This window comes from Capra hircus, chromosome 7 (genome assembly GCF_001704415.2).
Source record: "Capra hircus breed San Clemente chromosome 7, ASM170441v1, whole genome shotgun sequence".
Taxonomy (NCBI): domain Eukaryota; kingdom Metazoa; phylum Chordata; class Mammalia; order Artiodactyla; family Bovidae; genus Capra; species Capra hircus.
This window is the reverse complement of record NC_030814.1, coordinates 76,045,553-76,065,095: the sequence shown is the minus strand read 5'-3', so window position 1 is coordinate 76,065,095 and position 19,543 is coordinate 76,045,553. Positions and strand designations below refer to the sequence as shown.

At 43.7% G+C, this 19,543-nt stretch overlaps 1 protein-coding gene across 2 annotated transcripts in view; it reads right to left on the bottom strand.

The window, feature by feature from the left end:
- Window positions 1–19,543, bottom strand: part of TNFAIP8 (TNF alpha induced protein 8) — a 142,961-nt gene that overhangs the window by 53,370 nt on the left and 70,048 nt on the right. Inside the window, exon 1 of one of the 2 annotated variants that reach the window (XM_005682723.3) lies at window positions 18,748–19,082. The exons of the other annotated variant lie outside the window; for it this stretch is intronic. Coding sequence (XP_005682780.2) covers window positions 18,748–18,760 — 13 coding nt within the window. The 5' untranslated portion in view covers window positions 18,761–19,082. Of the gene's footprint in view, window positions 1–18,747; window positions 19,083–19,543 lie in introns of those variants that run through there. 2 annotated transcript variants of the gene reach the window in all.

The window sequence follows — 19,543 nt, the reverse complement described above, 5'->3', positions numbered from 1 at the left end:
TCCTGCATTGCAGGCAGACTCTTTACCATCTGAGCTATCAGGAAGCCAAAAGCTTTTTTTAAAAAAACACTAACTTTTTAACATTCTTCCCTTGTGGTTCAGCTGGTAAAGAATCCACCTGCAATGTGAGAGACCTGGGTTTGATCCCTTGGTTGGGAAGATCCCCTGGAGAAGTGAAAGGCTACCCACTCCAGTATTCTGGCCTGGAGAATTCCTTGGACTCTATAGTCCATGAGGTCACAAAGAGTCAGACACGACTGAGTGACGTTCACTCACATACATACATACATACATAACTATCTCAATAGAATTTTTACTATTGAATTCAGCAAAGTCCTCTTGAATGGCATTCAACTTTCTCAATTTCAACTATGTACCATCAGCCCAAAACAGACAGAGGAAGAGAGGAAATAACAATATAAATGGTCCATCAGCCACCAGTGAGTGATTTTATGCTGCAGAGTAAGCGTGGGACAGAGATAGGACTTTGCTGTTCCCTCCCTGAGCCTTGTCTCAGCATTGCCTCTTACACTGAGCATCTTATGCACACTGATGATGAATGCTGTAGCTAAGGCTATGGATTTTTTCATGTCAAAGAGCCTCGGAAGACAAGGCAACTATTTCATCCAGTCCTAAAGAAACAGGAACCTGCTCCAATGCTAGAGGAAATGCTTACTGTAAGTCCTATACTTACTGGAAGACAGTATGTTAGTCTCCAATCTGGTAACTTCCTGAAAGATCTTCTGAAGTAATACTGACCCTGTACAATTTTTACACTACACATGACTCTTCTGTATTCTTAAGCAAATCAGTACCTTAGATTCTCATATATGAGAGCGATGTGGTCAGAGTTGGTTAAAGAGTCTCACGTTTTTAGCCCTGAGATCTTCAAGTTGTGCCATGGTGCCTGACAGCACTACAGCAAACTCACAGGGGTGTTACAGGATACTTTAAATTTTTGAGGAAGACATAGCATTATTCAATGTCTCTCAGACACTGCATAAACTACTAGTTCAAGCCAGTTCATTGCATAACATTAGACTGTAATACATTTCTTTTGATGTCATTTCTGTGCAAAGCTGGGTTGTTGGCAGTTGCTATACTAAAAAGCAAATATTATCTGAAAAGTAACGTGAAAGAAGAAATGAGGGTAGTGGATCCAATTTGATTTTAAGAAGTTATGAGGCGGCCAGTTATCAATTTATTGTCTCACGGCTCCAATTCACCTTTCATTCATGCGTGCATGCTCAGTCCTGTCTGACTGTTTGTGATCCCACCGACTGTAGCCCACCAGGCTCCTCTGTCCATGGGATTCTCCAGGCAAGAATACTGGAGTGGGCTGCCATTTCCGCCATCAGGGGATCTTCGTGACCCTGGGATCAAACCTGTGTCTCCTGTATCTCCTGGATTGGCAGGTGGATTCTTTACCACTGAGCCACCTTACCTGCTCTGAAAAAATAAAGATGAGGCTTTAGAGATTTTTTACTTTGCAGCTGGTGCTATCCTAAGCTTTGTCACTGGAGTGCCATGGAGAGACATTACAGGAAGAAGGGCTTTTGCTTCCTGGTTCTGGTGCGCTCTGGCTGCAAGCTGCCACAAGCACGCATGACTTCTCCAGCCCCCAGTTCCTGTAATGCAGGCACCTTCTGCAAAACCTGGCTCCTGCTGTACGTGGTGGTCAGCAACAACCAGCCTCCAGCAGCTTCTGCTGGCATCCCCCTTAGGAGGTTTTGTGGCAGAGCACCTTCAGTGAAAAACCTCCCCATGAACGGATTTCCTCAGCATCCTAGAGGACGGATTTCCAGCAAGTTCTACCTGCACAGCACTGCTGTGACTTCTCTGCCACTCAAGGAGCCAAGGCCAGTCACCTTCTCTCCAAGGTCTAGAGTAGGAGACAGAGGAAGTTTGGGTTTGGTGCCCTGTTTCAAGCCCATGGGAAGGGGCTGCTTTTTATATTTGCTATCCCCCTATTCTTTAGAGTTCTCCTCCTAACAGCCAGCCCTCAGCAAAATTAATATTTATTTAACTTTTTTTATTAGTATTTTCATTTATGGTAAAATGCATGTCATATAAAAGTACCACCATCTTGATCACTTTTTAGCTATACAGTTCAATAGGATTAAGTACACATACTTTGTTGTTCCAGCCTCACCACCATCCATCTCCAGAATGCTTTTCCTCTTGAAAATGGAAACTCTATACTCATTAAACACTAACTCCCCATTCTCCCCTCTCCTCAGCCCTTGGCAATCATCATCCTATGCTTTCTTTCTGAATCTGACTACTCTAGGTACTCCATATACATGGAATTACATAGTATTTGTCTTTTCTGTGACTGGTTTATTTCACTAAGTTAATATCCTCAAGATTCATCCATGTTGGAGCATGTGTCAGAATTTCATTCATGTTTAAAACTGAATGATACTCCATTGTGTGTATATACCATGATTTGTTTCTTCCTTTCAACCATCGATGGACACTTGGATTGCTTCTACCTTTTGGCTATTGTGAATAATGCTGCTATAAACATGGGTATACAAATACATGCTCAAGTCTCTGCTTTCCATCCTTTTGGGTACACATCCAGAAATGGAAATTGTTTGGTCATAATGGCAGCTCAGTGGTATAGAATCCGCCTGCCAAGCAGGAGATGCGGGTACAATCCCTGGATTGGGAAGATACCCTGGAGAAGAAAATGGCAACCCACTGCAGTATTCTTGCCTGGGAAATCTCACGGACAGAGGGGCCTGGCAGGCTACAGTCCATAGGGTCGCAAACAGTCAAGGCACGACTTACTGAATAAACAAGAAGATGGTAATTCTAGTTTTAAGTTTTTAGGAGCTGCCATACTGTTTCACTAGCTAGCATTTCTTTATATCACATGTTCCTACTAAGATTATCATGTGGTTTATCTCCTGACTGGATCCTGACTGAAACACGCAAGGCCCAACAGATGCACCCATTCCATCAGTAAGTAACCGGTAAAGAATAAAATAAAAATATTATTTCTGAACATTTCAATTTATGTGTATTTTCACATGCCTACAAAGTTATTAGTCCATGAATACTTATTAAGTTATTGGGACCTAACACGTCACAAGTGAAACTGTTAGGTACCTCTTGTGTCCTGGGAATGACATGAAACAATTCCTGAGACACTGTGGGTTCCACAAGTGAAGCTGTTGGGAACCTTTGCTCCCACCTATGTGTTTCTAGCTACTCTCAGCAACTGTCTGCCTGGAAGGTTCCTTAGGCTCATCTTGGAAGGATACTCATCTAGGGAGAATCCTTATACTTGAAGGTATAGATAGATCCCTCCCCTACCCCCAACATCTTGGTTTTCTTCAGAATATTACATTTGTGCTTACTTAGACAATGGTAGCTAGAAACTTATGACTATCAGTGACTTATGCTGCATTGCAGCCCCTTCTTTCTTTTTGGAAAAAAGCATTTATTTATTTGTTTTTGGCTGTGCTGGGTCTTCACTGCAGCACGCAGGCTTGCTTTAGTTGTGGCGAGTGTACAGCACTCTGGCTGTGGTGCTTGGACTTCTCATTGCAGCAGCTTCTCTGCTTGCAGAGCCCAGGCTCTAGAGAACACAGGCTCAGCAGCTGTGGAGCTTGGGCTTCATTGCCCTGTGGCATGTGGGATCTTAACGTTGGCAGGTGTTAACCGCTGGACCTCCGTGGAAGTCCCTCTTCTTTCTTTTTCTTTTTACCGTTCCCTTATTTCTCATCTCACTAAGTCCCACCGTCTAAATGTTTCCTGAAGAGGCCTTTCCCCCGCTGCTCCCACAGCTGTTAGTCTGTCATCTCGAGCTAGTATTATCTAACAGACTCAAGCTGGTCGCCCTTAAATGAGACCACGGGTTGAGAATTCAAATGCCCACTGAGGCTAGAAATACAATGATTCGTACCTGCCACAGTCCCTGCCCCATGAAGGCAGCTGAGCTAAGCAGGCTGTGAGCCAGGTGCCCCAGGACACAGCTGGAACACTGACCTCTCCCTCACAACGAAAGCACTGCTGATCCAAGTGCGTGTAAATGACACTGCTGGTGGCAAAATCCTGAGTGCCGCCCCCAGACACAGATAGATATGAATGATGTGAAAAGCAAGTAATCGTTCAGAAACTCTGACACTTGTTCTCAGTAACTGGAAATTACTGGAAACAAACCTTAGGACACATCACGACATCGTGTGCAGCCATGCTGTTGGAACAAGGCTTCAGGTCTACTTTTTCTGCTCTGTTACACTGTTTTGTTATTTTTTTTTCTTTGCTTTTTACCCCAAAGCCTAGCTCAGGTCTCAATCCCTCCATAAAGCTTCAGTAGGAGCGCACAGTGAACTTAAACTTTCACTGTGAACTTCTAACACAAAGTCATTGTTCGTTGTCTCTGAGGCAGATTTGTAAGCTATTTGGAACAGAAGATTGTATCTTGTGGGCTTTTTTTTTTTTTTTTTTTCTTTCTAGAGAATAGAATATGTTGGATTCTATAAATGCACTATACAACTAATAAAACAATCATTTACTCATTTCATAATATTGAATTATGACAACATATAGGAATAAGCCTAATTTCTCCTTATCCTGAAAGTATGTTACAAGGAACTGTGTACATAAATATGTTATCTTCAAAGACAGAAAACAAGAAAATTTGCATTGCATCTGGAGAACTGAGGCTGTTAATCTGCAACAATCCAAAACTCTACCAGATAAGGAGCCAAGAAGAAAATAATTCTGACAGCTGCAAGCCTTCTGTTTTACAAACTGCACAGAATGGATGTACTTCCTCTTAACATTCTCATAAACAGAGAGTGCTGAGCAAATGCAAACCGCCCCAGTAGAAGCCACTGGGGTGTAGGCTTCAACTAATGGATTGTTCTTATCTTTACAGAGGCAACCTCACTAGCCCCCTATCAAACCCACCACAGTTGTCCTTGGAGCCACGAATAAGATGGATTGAACAAAGTTCCACTTTAGGTGATGGAATTTCCAGGGCCAGCAAGGTACAAACAGAAGCTGCCCACTCGCAAAGAGCAGCGGCCTTAAATTCTTCAGAGTGAGAACACTGTTTCCTTTAAGAACTAACATCCAGCACTGGGCCACCTGAATATATATACTAATAAAGTCAGATGGAAATTCCAGACACCTCTTTTACTCAAGGCATGAACTCCTTGCAGGCGATCAACATTCTATTAAGCAAGCCTCTTAGGAACATGCTTTCCCTCAGAGGCTGTTTGCATTTACAACATGCTATGTTTTTCTAAGGCCAATTTGGGATCCATGGTTGCACAATATGTAATTAATTTTGTCACCTATCTTCTTAATGGATCAAACTCGTCCATGAATGAAAAGGCAGCACATTGGTGGTTCCAAATATCCTGTTAGCTGGACCAGAAGAAGGAGAGTATATCCTCCTTGGCCATAGACCCACATTTGGAACCAGCAATGCAGTTTAGTAGCAAGCAATTTATGTGTTTAAATGAAGCTTATTTCTTAATATCATTAGCTAATAAGTAGTTTATCAAGCACCTACAGTGTGCTAGGTATTATGCCATGCACTTGACAGAGCATATCTCTGCTCTTACTGCACCTCAGGAGGGTGAGATTTTCTAGCTCTTGAAGTGCTTCTGCATACATCATCGTTGATCCTCATAATAATCCTGTAAGCAAGGAATCTTCTGATGAAGATGTTGTTGTTGTTCAGTTGCCAAGTCATGTCTGACTCTTTGCGAACCCACGGACTGCAGCATGCCAGGCCTCCCTATCCCTAACCATCTCCCAGAGTCTGCCCAACCCCCTGGACTGCAACATGCCAGGCTTCCCTGTCCCTCACCATGTCCCGGACTCTGCCCAAGTTCATGTCCATTGAGTCGGTGATGCTATCCAACCATGAGGACACAGATCCTCAGAGAAAGGAAGCAGCTGGCCCTAGGTCACTTAGCTGGGACTGAATGTGAAATGAGACTGGAATGAGGGTCCTCTGACCTCATCCCAGGCTATTTTCCTCCATCCTAGGATGTGTCTGAATGAGCAGAGCACAAATTATTATAATTCAAGGCAAATAGGCCACATGCCCCCAAAGAAGAAAGATACAGAGAGATCAGACAGCAGAGATGATTCAGAGGTTCAGAGCCTGCCTGACTTGGAGGAAGAGGGAGCCAGATGTGAACAGCAAAGAAGTCCAGAGGCGGAACAGGTGTGATAGTCGGGAAGGTGTCTCCACTCACACACCTGAGTCTGAGGTCTGAGCACCCAGTGGGGATGCATTCTACCAGACCAGTTTCCCAGGTGACCAAGGCTCTTCAGGGAGCACTGCTGCTCCTCCAGCCCTCAGAGCCTTTGAAGACACAATTTCTACAACAGGTTGCATAGGCTCTCTCCTCTTCATGGAACGAAGGGTATGGAACATACTTTATTTTTTCTCTAGGAAATCAACTAGTGTTAATCACACTCTTCTACATTTTCTTACTAAACTTTCCCTCATAAATCTGTCTTTTTTCATTGTCTTTATACCTGGTCAACAATTCTTACCCGATTTTAAGAGACAAGAAGAAACATGCGATCAAGATTTCACATTCTTTTTAATTGCTCTAGAAAGCCTGTCCCAACACACAGATCTACACACAGATGTGAGGCTCTGAATATAGGAGAATAATGTTTTCAGAGGTGAGAGGAGGGACACTGGGTTCTAAAATCAGTAACATGAAATTGCAAATAGTTAAAATGATCTTGAAAATTTCTTAAATAACCTGAAAAGCTCAATACCATCTACACAATACTTAGTTCCTCTCTTAGTCTGTGTTTCTCTACAGTTGCCAATCAGACATTAAGCTCTTCCTTCATGCTGACGATAATATCATCACAACCAACTTGCCTGGTCTCCTGAAAAACGTGTTTCCCATTCTGCTGGTGGTCAGAATCCTTAAAACTCATTCTTTCCACTGGTTTCAACAACAGGTGGCCCTGACTTGTTCACCATAAGCAACACAGAGAGTTGCTGCCTGGTCATGAGTGGCTAAATGGGAATGGTAAGGATTTCCTGACACCTCTCTTCTTTTTCAGGGTCAGATGTCATATTTTACTGACGGCATCTAACAACTCCTCGACATCTTCTAATTGGAGGTCCAGGGACATAGGGAGAACCAAAGGGTGATAAAGAAAATCAGGGGCTTATCATCTATTCTACAGGAAGCTGTAGACTTTGCTGTTCAGATGTCATCTTCATTTCTGCAGTTCTTCATGCTACAAATATTTTTTGAGCATCTACCGTGTTTAGGTATAAGGTAAACAGTGTAGATAAAACCACCATGGTACCTGCTCTCACAGAGCCCACAGTACAGTGAGGGGGGAGGACAGAGGGGAGGACACTAATTAAAATACAGTAGGACAAGAGTATTTTAGAACTAACTACAAGACCTTTTAGAACTAACACCCCTAAAGATATCCTTTTCATTATAGGGGACTGGAATGCAAAAGTAGGAAGTCAAGAAACACCTGGAATAACAGGCAAATTTGGTGTTGGGATACGGAATGAAGCAGGGCAAAGGCTAATAGAATTTTGCCAAGAGAACGCACTGGTCATAACAAACATCGTCTTCCAACAACACAAGAGAAGACTCTACACATGGACATCACCAGATGGTCAACACCAAAACCAGACTGATTATATTCATTGCAGCCAAAGATGGAGAAGCTCAATACAGTCAGCAAAAACAAGACCAGGAGCTGACTGTGGCTCAGATCATGAACTCCTTATTGCCAAATTCAGATTTAAATTGAAGAAAGTAGGGAAAACCACTGGACCATTCAGGTATGACCTAAATCAAATCCCTTATGATTATAGAGTGGAAGTGAGAAATAGATTTAAGGGCCTAGATCTGACAGATAGAGTACCTGATGAACTATGGAATGAGATTCATGACATTGTACAGGAGACAGGGATCAAGACCATCCCCATGCAAAAGAAATGCAAAAAAGCAAAATGGCTATCTGGGGAGCCCTTACAAATAGCTGTGAAAAGAAGAGAGGTGAAAAGCAAAGGAGAAAAGGAAAGATATAAGCATCTGAATGCAGAGTTCCAAAGAATAGCAAGAGATAAGAAAGCCTTCCTCAGGGATCAATGCAAAGAAATAGAGGAAAACAACATATTGGGAAAGACTAGAGATCTCTTCAAGAAAATGAGAGATAACAAGGGAACATTTCATGCAAAGATGGGCTCGATAAAGGACAGAAATGGTATGGACCTAACAGAAGCAGAAGATATTAAGAAGAGGTAGCAAGAATATACAGAAGAACTGTACAGAAAAAGATCTTCACGACCCAGATAATCATGATGGTGTGATCACTCACCTAGAGCCAGACATCCTGGAATGTGAAGTCAAGTGGGCCTTAGAAAGCATCACTACGAACAAAGCTAGTGGAGGTGATGGAATTCCAGTTGAGCTATTTCAAATCCTGAAAGATGATGCTGTAAAAGTACTGCACTCAATATGCCAGCAAATTTGGAAAACTCAGCAGTGGCTTCAGGACTGGAAAAGATCAGTTTTCATTCCAATCCCAAAGAAAGGCAATGCCAAAGAATGCTCAAACTACCGCACAATTGCACTCATCTCACATGCTAGTGAAGTAATGCTCAAAATTCTCCAAGCTAGGCTTCAGCAATACGTGAACTGTGAACTTCCAGATGTTCAAGCTGTTTTTAGAAAAGGCAGAGGAACCAGAGATCAAATTGCCAAAATCCGCTGGATCATCGAAAAAGAAAGAGAGTTCTAGAAAAACATCTATTTCTGCTTTATTGACTATGCCAAAGCCTTTGACTGTGTGGATCACAATAAACTGTGGAAAAGTCTGAAAGAGTTGGGAATACCAGACCACCTGACCTGCCTCTTGAGAAACCTATATGCAGGTCCGGAAGCAACAGTTAGAACTGGACATGGAACAACAGACAGGTTCCAAATAGGAGAAGGAGTACGTCAAGGCTGTATATTGTCACCCTGCTTATTTAACTTATATGCAGAGTACATCATGGGAAATGCTGGACTGGAAGAAGCACAGCTGGAATCAAGATTGCTGGGAGAAATATCAATAACCTCAGATGTGCAGATGACACCACCCTTATGGCAGAAAGTGAAGAGGAGCTAAAAAGCCTCTTGATGAAAGTGAAAGAGGAGAGTGAAAAAGTTGGCTTAAAGCTCAACATTCAGAAAACGAAGATCATGGCATCTGGTCCCATCACTTCATGGGAAATAGATGGGAAAACAGTGGAAACAGTGTCAGAGTTTATTTTGGGGGGCTCCAAAATCACTGCAGATGGTGACTACAGCCGTGAAATTAAAAGATGCTTACTCCTTGGAAGAAAAGTTATGACCAACCTAGATAGCATATTCAAAAGCAGGGACATTACTTTGTCAACAAAGGTCCATCTAGTCAAGGCTATGGTTTTTCCTGTGGTCATGTATGGATGTGAGAGTTGGACTGTGAAGAAGGCTGAGCACCGAAGAATTGATGCGTTTGAACTGTGGTGTTGGAGAAGACTCTGAGAGTCCCTTGGACTGCAAGGAGATCTTACCAGTCCATTCTAAAGGAGATCAGCCGTGGGTGTTCTTTGGAAGCAATGATGCTAAAGCTGAAACTCCACTACTTTGGCCACCTCATGTGAGGAGTTGACCCATTGGAAAAGACTCTGATGCTGGGAGGGTTTGGGGGCAGGAGGAGAAGGGGACGACTGAGGATGAGATGGCTGGATGGCATCACGGACTCGATGGACATGAGTCTGAGTGAACTCCGGGAGATGGTGATGGACAGGGAGAGTCGGACACGACTGAGCGACTGAACTGAACTGAGGACAAGTGAATAGCACACAAGTATGGGTGCTATGAAGACTCAAAGGACAAATACCTAAATTGGACCTGCAGGAGGGAGTCATCGAAGAAGGCTTCCTGAGAGAAGTGATTTCTAAACTAAGATCTGAAGGTCGAAGAATTAGCCAAAGAAAGTGAGGTTAGGAGAGAGAAGGAGGAACAGTTCCAGGTAGAGCTAACAACATGTGTAATGGTCTACAGAGGCAAGAATAAAGGGTCAGAAAGGAAGGTTAAAGAGAAGACCAATGGACGTGATAATCATTTGGTTACCGGGATCTTTGAGAAAGACCATTTAGTAAGAGAACTAGAGGTAAAAGCCAAATTGCAAGGACTTGCAGAATAACCTGGTGTTAAGGTAGTGGAGAGGCTTCCCAGGTGGCGCCTGGTAAAGAACCCACCTGTCAACGCAGCAGACATACGAGATGTGGGTTTGATTCCTGGTCAGGAAGATCCCCTTGAGAAGGACATGGCAACTTACTCCAGTATTCTTGCCTGGAGAATCCCATGGACAGAGGAGCCTGGTGGGCTAAAGTCCCCAGGGTCACAAAGAGTCAGACACGACTGAAGTGACTTAGCATGCATGCACGCACGCATGTAAGGTAGTAGAGGAAGGATTGGTAGCCTATTCACTTACAGAATCCCATTGTAAAGAGTAAGCCGGGAGAGTACTCTGAGGAGAAAACACTATCAGAAGAACACAGTTTTAGCACAACTTGATTTCAGTGGTTTTGCTGAAGGAATATTTCAAGTCACAGTCTCCCACTGGCCAATACCAGACACAGGGAAGCAGGGTGCCATCAATCTCTTACAAAAACACATTTGCAATAGTTTGCATGGACTCTCACACAAGTTTCAATTATACAAATAAAAAAGAATGAAGTCAAACCTCACTCTCCAGGCTCAGTGGCTGATGCTAGCCCAGCAGGTCTTACCTGAAGCAGGGCAACAGAAAATGTTACCTCTAAGACGCCTGGGAGGCTCCCAAGCCCCAAATTATGTTCTTAGCATTACAGGAAACACTCTCATTAGAGAGGCGGTACTTTGCGCTAAACATTGCCCTGTTTTCTGTTCCTCCATTCAAGTTCTTTTAAAAATACAAGCATCCCTTGGAGGAGAGGCCCGTGGATGACGAATATCTAAAAGTAAATGAAAGACTTCCCCGATGGTCCAGTGGTTAATACTCTGTGCCTCCCTGCAGGCATGGCTTTGATCTCTGGTCAGGGAAGTTCTGCATGCTGCATGGTGTAGCCAAAAAAAAAAGGCAAATCAATTCACCAATTTCTTTGTTCCTTCACAGGGCAGGTAGCAGGAATGCAGAAATTAAGAGTGTGGGGAGGCTCGGAGGGTTGGGAAAAGAGAGAATGCAAGTTGATCCCACCCCCAACCCCACCCAACTCACTAACCTCCTGCCTGCCTCATACCAGGAAAAGGCAAAGAAGAGTAAAACCCAGCAGACAACTTGCCAGACAGGTGTATGACTTTCAAATGCCTAGGGTTCGTTACCTTTAGTGATACAAATCCTTCTAATGAGGTAAAATATTCAGAATTGTTTAGACTGAGATTTCCACCTCTGCTTCTCTAAATTGATTCAGTCTCCCAAGGCTACTGAACGAAAGAAATTCTTTTTATCGAGGACGTGGTTTCTTTTGGAGTATGCGCAATTTGTGGGTAAAAATCATGGTGGCCCACTTTACTCCAGTGATAGTTAGTTTTCTAATCTAAGGTAAAAAGGTAAAGTCTACTACAAAAACAAAAATACACAAGGCTCACATCAAGAAAATCTGGCCTCTCTGAAGCTCAGCAGACCCATCAACAACAGCTGAAGCTAGGTGGTCTATAGCCCAAGAATCACAAACTGGTAGCCTTAGGACTGAATCCAACTCACAGTTTTCTTGGGTCACGTAAGTGTTTCAACTGAACGTTCATGTCTTTAGATAAGAACTGTTCTCTGCAAGTCTGCCAGAGGCCTCAAGATTTCCAGCTGTTCATATAAAGCACTGTGAGCGCGTGTGTGAAAGCGAAAGTAGCTCAGTAGTGCTTGACTCTTTGCAACCCCATGGACTATACGGTCCATGGAATTCTCCAGGCCAGAGTACTGGAGTGGATAGCCTTTCCCTTCTCCAGGGGATCTTCCCAACCCAGGGATCGAACTCAGATCTCCCGCATGGCAGGCGGCTTCTTTACCAGCTGAGTGTATGTGTACTAAGTCGCTTTAGTCATGTCCGACACTGTGAGAGCCCATGGACCATAGCCCACCAGGCTCCTCTGTCCATGGGATTCTCCAGGCAAGAATACTGGAGTGGGTTGCCAGGGAATCTTCCCCACCCAGGGATCGAATCTGTGTCTCACAGTCTCCTGAATTTAGCACTAACGCCACCTGGGAAGCCCATATAAAGCACTACTTAATATTTCTTGCCTAGTTCTTATAGACATTTGAGTTTGGGACCACCGGTTTATACATAGTGCTGTTAAAAACAAACTACCTGTCCTACTAAGGCAGAGCTCAGGGCTTAACACTTCAGAGCAGAGCATGCTGGGGTTACTGAGTAACAGGATCACTAAAAATCAATAAACCACAACAGTGTGCAGCACCCCTTGCAATCAGACTCTCAACAAAACAGGAGACTGGAACACCAGTGGGGCTCACTCATCCCAGGATAAGCCACGTGACCATGGCTTTGAAATCACTTTAGAACAGAAGCATCTGCCACGAGTCACCGTCTGTTCTCACTGCTCCCACAAGATCCCTGACATCTGGATGTCCCAGAACACAAGCCTGGCAGCCAAAATCCGAGTCTGGCTTGGCATAGGGAACAATCCCACTATTCAGTGAGCTGTGGCTATACTGCAGCATCTGTAGGATCCAACGAACAACACTCAATTCGGAGCAATTCACACCCGGCGCTCAGCCAGTCAAGCCACTCGGTGGCTATTTAAGACATTTATTGCATGTAATACAGAAACTGTGCCATCCCTTGTCTGTCTGCAAGTGCAGGCAAAGAGGAGTTAGGTCCTCACCCCTAAACTCACCTCAGTTCCACATGACACTTCCCAGGCATTGAATCCAAGAATCAGAAAGCTAGTGCTCAAAAAAGCCTGTGATAGCCTCTAAATCTCCTTATTCCTCAAACTTCTTCACAAATGAGAAATTAGGCCCAGTAAGTTGATATGACCAGTCCAAAGGCTCATCACACAAGCATCTTAAAAAGGACTAGAATGTAGATCTCTGAGACCTCCACTGTGAGGGTGTCCTGTCTGTGATCAGCCCCTCGAGGCAGCCTCCGTGTCCTTCTGCAGCCCAGCCCAGGGTTCCTGGACTTGACTTCTGTGACCCATGTGGGCAGCCCAGTTCGAGGTCATCACTAGGGTTTGGGTCAAAGCTCTCTGGTAATAAAGGGGTTCCCCTGCTTTGATAGGCCCTCTGTGCATAGATTCCCTTGGGGATATGGCAGGGAATACTGGCTGGTTGGAGAGTGGAATGCTATATCCTAGCCACAGAGCTCATCTACAAAGACAAACTGGTACTTCTTTTAATCCAACTTACTCATCACAAAAGTGCTGTTTTCTCTACCTCACCATGACTTTCACTCTCTCAAGAGCCCTCTGAATGTTGCCCCAGCCCCATAACCTGCCCTAGACAGCCATTCTCCTGGAGCTCCCATCTAGAGTAAACTAAATGAAATTCCTTACAACCAATTGCCCTGTTTTGTTTACTTGAGTGCAGCTTCAAAGTCTTTACATTATCCAGAGCCCAGCAATATCAATTAAAATAGATAAAATAATAAAATATGATAATTAAGCTCCTATCTGAAAAGTGTAAGGGTATTCTTTACAGGAACATATGGATTTACTACACTGCTTTTTTATTTAAGTATTAACATATTTATTCAAACATGTATTGACACATGGTTTATAGTGGCAAAAGAACATCCCTAAGGAGGAGCAGATGAACAAAATATACATCACGAAATATCAAGCAGCTATTTAAAAGATAGTAACAACAGTAATTAACATTGAGGGGCTTTCATGAAATATTTTCATGGGTGCGTAATTGATGCACAAAAGTGTATTACAATGATTAAAAAAAAATTTATATTGGACTCCAGTGACCTGTGGGAGCCTATAATTACTATAGGTTGAAGGGCTGCCTGTAATTAATTTTCTCTGTTCCTATTCTCATTGTTCAGCGTTTACCAGGCCAGGTCTGGGGGTGAGACTGTCCCTCTCTGACCTGCAGTGCTATTATGGTTCACGGAGTCTGCGTCCTTGTTCTCCCTGAGAGCATCTATCCATTCGTCATTGGGTGGGGGAAGAGGTCGGCAAGCCAATACGCGGGGCTCCATTTGCTGTATTAGACCACAGCCAGTCACCAAATAAGAAGCAATGGGGAAAAAATAACACAGTGAAAGGAAGCCCGTGTAGGAGACACCGTGGCCGACTCGCCATGACTTCCATCCCTCCATCCTTGTGGAGCAGCACACTGTTTGAGGGAGAAACTGACCCCAGCCCCCAGCTCTCAGGTTCAGCCCTGACCATTTCCACCCAGTCTAGTGATCCCACCCCCCTCACCACAAAAAGACTGGTTTAGGCAACCCAAGCCTAGAGCCAGTCAACACAGCACATTTCTTAGTCGATAAACTGGTTTAAGATTGGGCACCTGGCTGAGTTTGGGTCAGTGAGACATCACACATATGCTGGGGGCTTCTGGGAAAGGTCACTCTGATAGAGTTTCCAAAAGCCAGTTCTCTCTGCTTCTGGACAGTGGATTGCGGGCACGCAGTTAGGATTGCTGAGGACATTTAACCAGCATGAAAGAAGTCAGCTGAGGATGAGACCCAACCACAGGAGGCAGATTGGGAAAAAAAATAGTGGGTTCTGGACATCACAGGACTGCTAAATCAAATCTCATTCCAGTATGTAGCTAATAAAAAATCCACTTTGTTATGAGCCAGTCTAAACTAGGGTTCCTTTTTTGCACAAGAAGAACCATAACGGGTATAAAATTCTAGGCGGTGAATGAGGAGCATGCTCATTGACAGACAACATACATAAGTTATGAAATACCATGTTTGGCAAAAAGAGACAACGTGAAAGAGACAGCACTATGCAAACAAACATAAATGCAGGATAAGATGGTGCTATAAGAAATGAAGAAAAGAAATGAAAGAAGGGGGACAGAGTTAGTGATGAATTAGTGCCTCCACAAGATGGCACAACCTTATGCAAGACCTCACGTTCCGGGCACAAGACACAGGCCACGTGTGGTGATGCAGACAACAGTACAAGGCCATTCTCCTCTAGACTTAGCACCGGCCCAACCTTCATCAGAAAGCGCTATTAGAGGGCTTGGCCTGCATCCAGAGGACAACTGTCACGAGATCTGAAGGAGATGGAAGAAGAGGGAGGGGAAAGGCTTGCATTAGCTCATAGCAAAGCAAGAATGCTAGGCAAAATTAGTTCAAGTCAGACTATGTTTGATGATAACCGCTCGCTCTCTCTTCAGCGGGTAATCCTGTTTTCAAGTTCATTTTAAGTAATATGATATTCAATCTTACTAACTTTTATGGTGAGCAGTGATACTGAGAACTGGGATCAAACACTTGGAAATACAGAAATCATCTCTTAACTCTATCCAATTACTTAGAAATGAACACAGAGAAGCTTTACAAGATTGTAGATTCTTGAGTTTAACCACTGGGAAAATCTGAAAGATTTCTCTCTACACTTAGGCATTTTTGGCAGAGGACTCTTCTGAATTAAGAGGCCTGATCCTTTCTTGTGTTTGCTGTGAGTCCTCTATAGGTAGGTAGTTCATGCTGTGGGAACAACCAAACACTTGCCCGAGGAGCCAACAGCACTTGGCTTCCTCGCAGACCACTGCACTTGGAAGTCTGGGCCTGTGTGTGCTTGTGCACCTGACCTCAGCAGGCAGGGGTGTTAGGAAACAGGTTCCCATCCTGGCTTTGGCAGTATGATGCCGATAGCCACGGATACCTGATTTGATTTCTTTGTCCTAAATTTCATCTGTAAAATGAAAATATTAGACTAAATCAAGCAGCTTCTCATCTTATGCCTAGTGAAAGTAAAATTCATTATAATTGTCCACAGAGTGCTGAGTGCTAAGTTGGTTCAGTCATCTCCAACTCTTTGTGACCCTGTGGACTGAAGCCCTCCAGGCTCCTCTGTCCATGGGATTTTCCAGGCAAGAATACTGGAGTGGGTTGCCATGCCCTCCTCCAGAGGATCTTCCTGACCCAGGGACCCAACCAGCATCTCCTGCTTTGGTAGGCAGACTCTTTACCATCTGCACCACCTGGGAAGCCCCTAATTGTCCACAACATGTCACTGAATCTGGCCTTTCACCATCTCTCTGTTTTATCTCCTGTCCTTTTCCTTATCAGCACTCTAGCTGTTTCTGGAATACTGTGCCCACTGCCTATTAGGACCTCTGTATATGCTTGCCTTCTGGCTAGGATGTTCTTCCCCAGGATCTTCACCCATAAGCCTTCCTCACAACTTTCAAGCGAGTCAAATATCACATTTTCTATGATGACACACAATTGCAAATCCTACACACACACCCAATCTTTATCCTCCTATTCAGCTTAATTTTTTTTTTCTTCCTTAGCACTTAATAGTATCCCACCACCTACTATGTATTTAACTTATTTATCTTACTGTCTATCTCTCCTGGGAGAATGTCTGTTCTCCAAGGGCAGGGATTTCTCTCTGCTTTGTCCACTGGTGTATGCCTGGTAACTGGAAGGGTCCCTGATGCAGAAAAGAAATTTAGTTAAGTTTTTCTGAACAGATGGCTGGAAGGGAGGGGAGGAGGAGAACAGCTCTGTGCCAGCTCTGAGGTCTGTGGGCTGCGGTGTCTACAATCGGAGGGCTCTCCTCTGTCGCCCCTGCACATGAAACAAGGCAGCCCAGAGCTGCATGGGAGCGCTTTCACTCAGCTTAGACCCTCTCAAGGGCTGCTTCCTGCATGTCATGCTCTGAGCTGAAGGGCCATGCACACCACTCTCAGCAAGACCACCACCTCCGCCGCATCACGTGTTAAACAGGTAACTAACGAGAACCTACTGTGCAGTACAAGGAACTCTACTCAGTGCTCTGTGGCGACCTAAATGGGAAGGAGATCCAAAAATGAGGGAATATGTATATGTATGGCTGATTCACTTTGCTGCACACCAGAAACTAACACAACATTGTAAAGCAACTTTACTGCTGTGAAAATTAATCTTAAAAAGAGATCACAGCTTTTAAAATTGTCTATGGGAAATTCTTTATATTGGTACTCAGCTCCATTTTCTAGAGTCAAAATTAATACCGTTTGAGGGAGCATAGTGGGTATCCATCTCCTTTCTCAAATTCTTCACCTAAAATCCCCCGGGGGAAGAAAAGTGAGTTTCTCTATGGTCAAGATACCACATTGCTTTTTACAGGCAGTGAGGAGAGGCAGTGATTTCAGCCAGTTCCACTAGATGGCAGCATAGTCTGGCGTGCTGGTATCCAAAACTGACATTTGCCAGCCACACTGGCTACAGAAGCTCCCACACACCCCTCCTGTTCTCTTCCACACTTATCTCCTTGCCGCCTCTTCACTTTTAGCTTGGTTATTTTCAACCGGTAATTTACAATCTGCTCCTAAATGGTTCATGCTTAATCATGAGTGCATTTTAACTCCAGCCTTGGAATTGTTACGTCTGCTTCTTTCTGCCAAAGTATTAATGCATTACGTAGCCCAGCCTCAGGCTCCAAAAAAAAAACCTCACTTCTCCCACAAAACTTTCCCAACCAAGCCTGGCTCTGATTCCAACTGTATATATGCGCTGTGATATAGGCAGTCGCATAACTATTTTTATATATTGGATAGAATGTGTGTATATACATATATAGTTGACAGAGAATCACATGCACAGCTCTGGGCATCTGGAAGGCAAATGTACATTTTACATATATGATCTGCAGGTGACCACACTCCATATAACAGGAGTGGTCATGGCTTTATGAAATAGCATGGCTGCCAGAGGTTCAATTCATGGGTCAAGACACTAGATATGTTAACATTCATCTATGTCTTCCAAGTTTGAATTCCTTCCTAGTATTCAATTTAAGGTCCAGGAAGTCTCCTGAGCCAAAAAACTTCAGATAAACCTCAACAAAATATGATGTATAGACTTGAACAAGAGTGTGTAAATACCAATATAACTTTTAAAGCTATTTTGAAATGCTTTCTGTATTTCAATCCATGAAAATTTTTCCAATCTACCTGCAAAATAAAATGAAATCTACTTGTGGAAGTATTAAGTAAGGCTAAAAACAGGCCTAAGGTGTATTTTAAAGTACAAAAGGCCTTGTTTGTGAGTTCAAATTGCTTATTGGCTGTTCGAGGAAATGGCAGTGTCAATATTCTGACAAACCCCTACATAATGGGAGAACACAAATAAACACCGTTGGGTTTGCAGGTCTCTACAAGGTGTTCCTGACGCTATCAGATCACTGGGATCCAGGGACGTCTGAGAGTTAGCAAACACACAGAAATTGTGAGAAGGAGAAATTTCATGTGCAAAGTTCTCCATCAGTTCAGAGCCCCATTTCTGAAGCATTTCAATCCTTCATCCACTTAGAAATGAAAATGGTCTACACGCAAACTCCAGAAGCCATCTTTTCTACCAACAGTCCTCAAACAGCCCTCAGCCTCCTAACACTCCTCCACACTCAGAATTCTTGCAAAAGAAAAGCAGTGATTTTTCTGAACACAACCACTTGAAAGCTGTGACCAAAGGTTATTTCCCTGTAGACAGCAACACCATGGTGCTTAGTCATCGATTCCGACAAAGGTGTTACGACCAAATTAGTCTGGGCACTTTTAACTCACCTAGTTTCGGCATTTTCCCCCGTATCAATCAGAAGAACAGCTTCCCAGAGTCTCAGCAGTCATACAGACCAGAGGAACACACATAGCCACCCTGCCGATGTCTTTTCCACAGCATCTGTACTGCCTTCAGGCAGTCAGTCTTCCCTGAGAATAATTCAAAGAATTTGTCCCATCCTTTCAAAAAACCAACCATAAGCATACCAAACCAGTGCACGGAAGACACTGGTCAACAACAGTCACTTAAAAGTTGTCCTGCTTGTTATTCTGGAAGCCGGGTTTCGTCACCTGTAGCGGAATGCATTGTGTAGCTTTTTGTTGTGAATCCAGAGAGGTCTTAATGTCCACAGCAGGGACGGACTGGGTGCTGCCTGCACTCGCTACCCATAAACTATGACTGCACGGGGACACAGGGATCACCTGTGATAGGAGGACGGGAGACAGTTTCAAAATCAAGCAGAAACAGGAAGTCTAATGTTTCCACATGCAAGAAAAGAGGAGCAGATACTTCAAAAAAAAAAAAAAAAAAAAAAGGGAGCAGCCCTAATCATAGATGCCCGGAAAAAATTTTAAAAAACTCATTTCTTCCTGGCCTGTAGAAACATGAATGTCTATTAATAGTAAGTGTTGCTTAAAGGTGTTCTGGTTCTCAAGAGAGCTAGAGAACCGAGTTCGGACAACTCTGCTACTTAAAATCGTTAGCCTTTTGCTTTTGAAGAGAATATAAGGTCTTTATAAAGAATGTATGTATGCCTGCATCCATGCCCATGCAATACGCACAGGTACATACATAGAGATA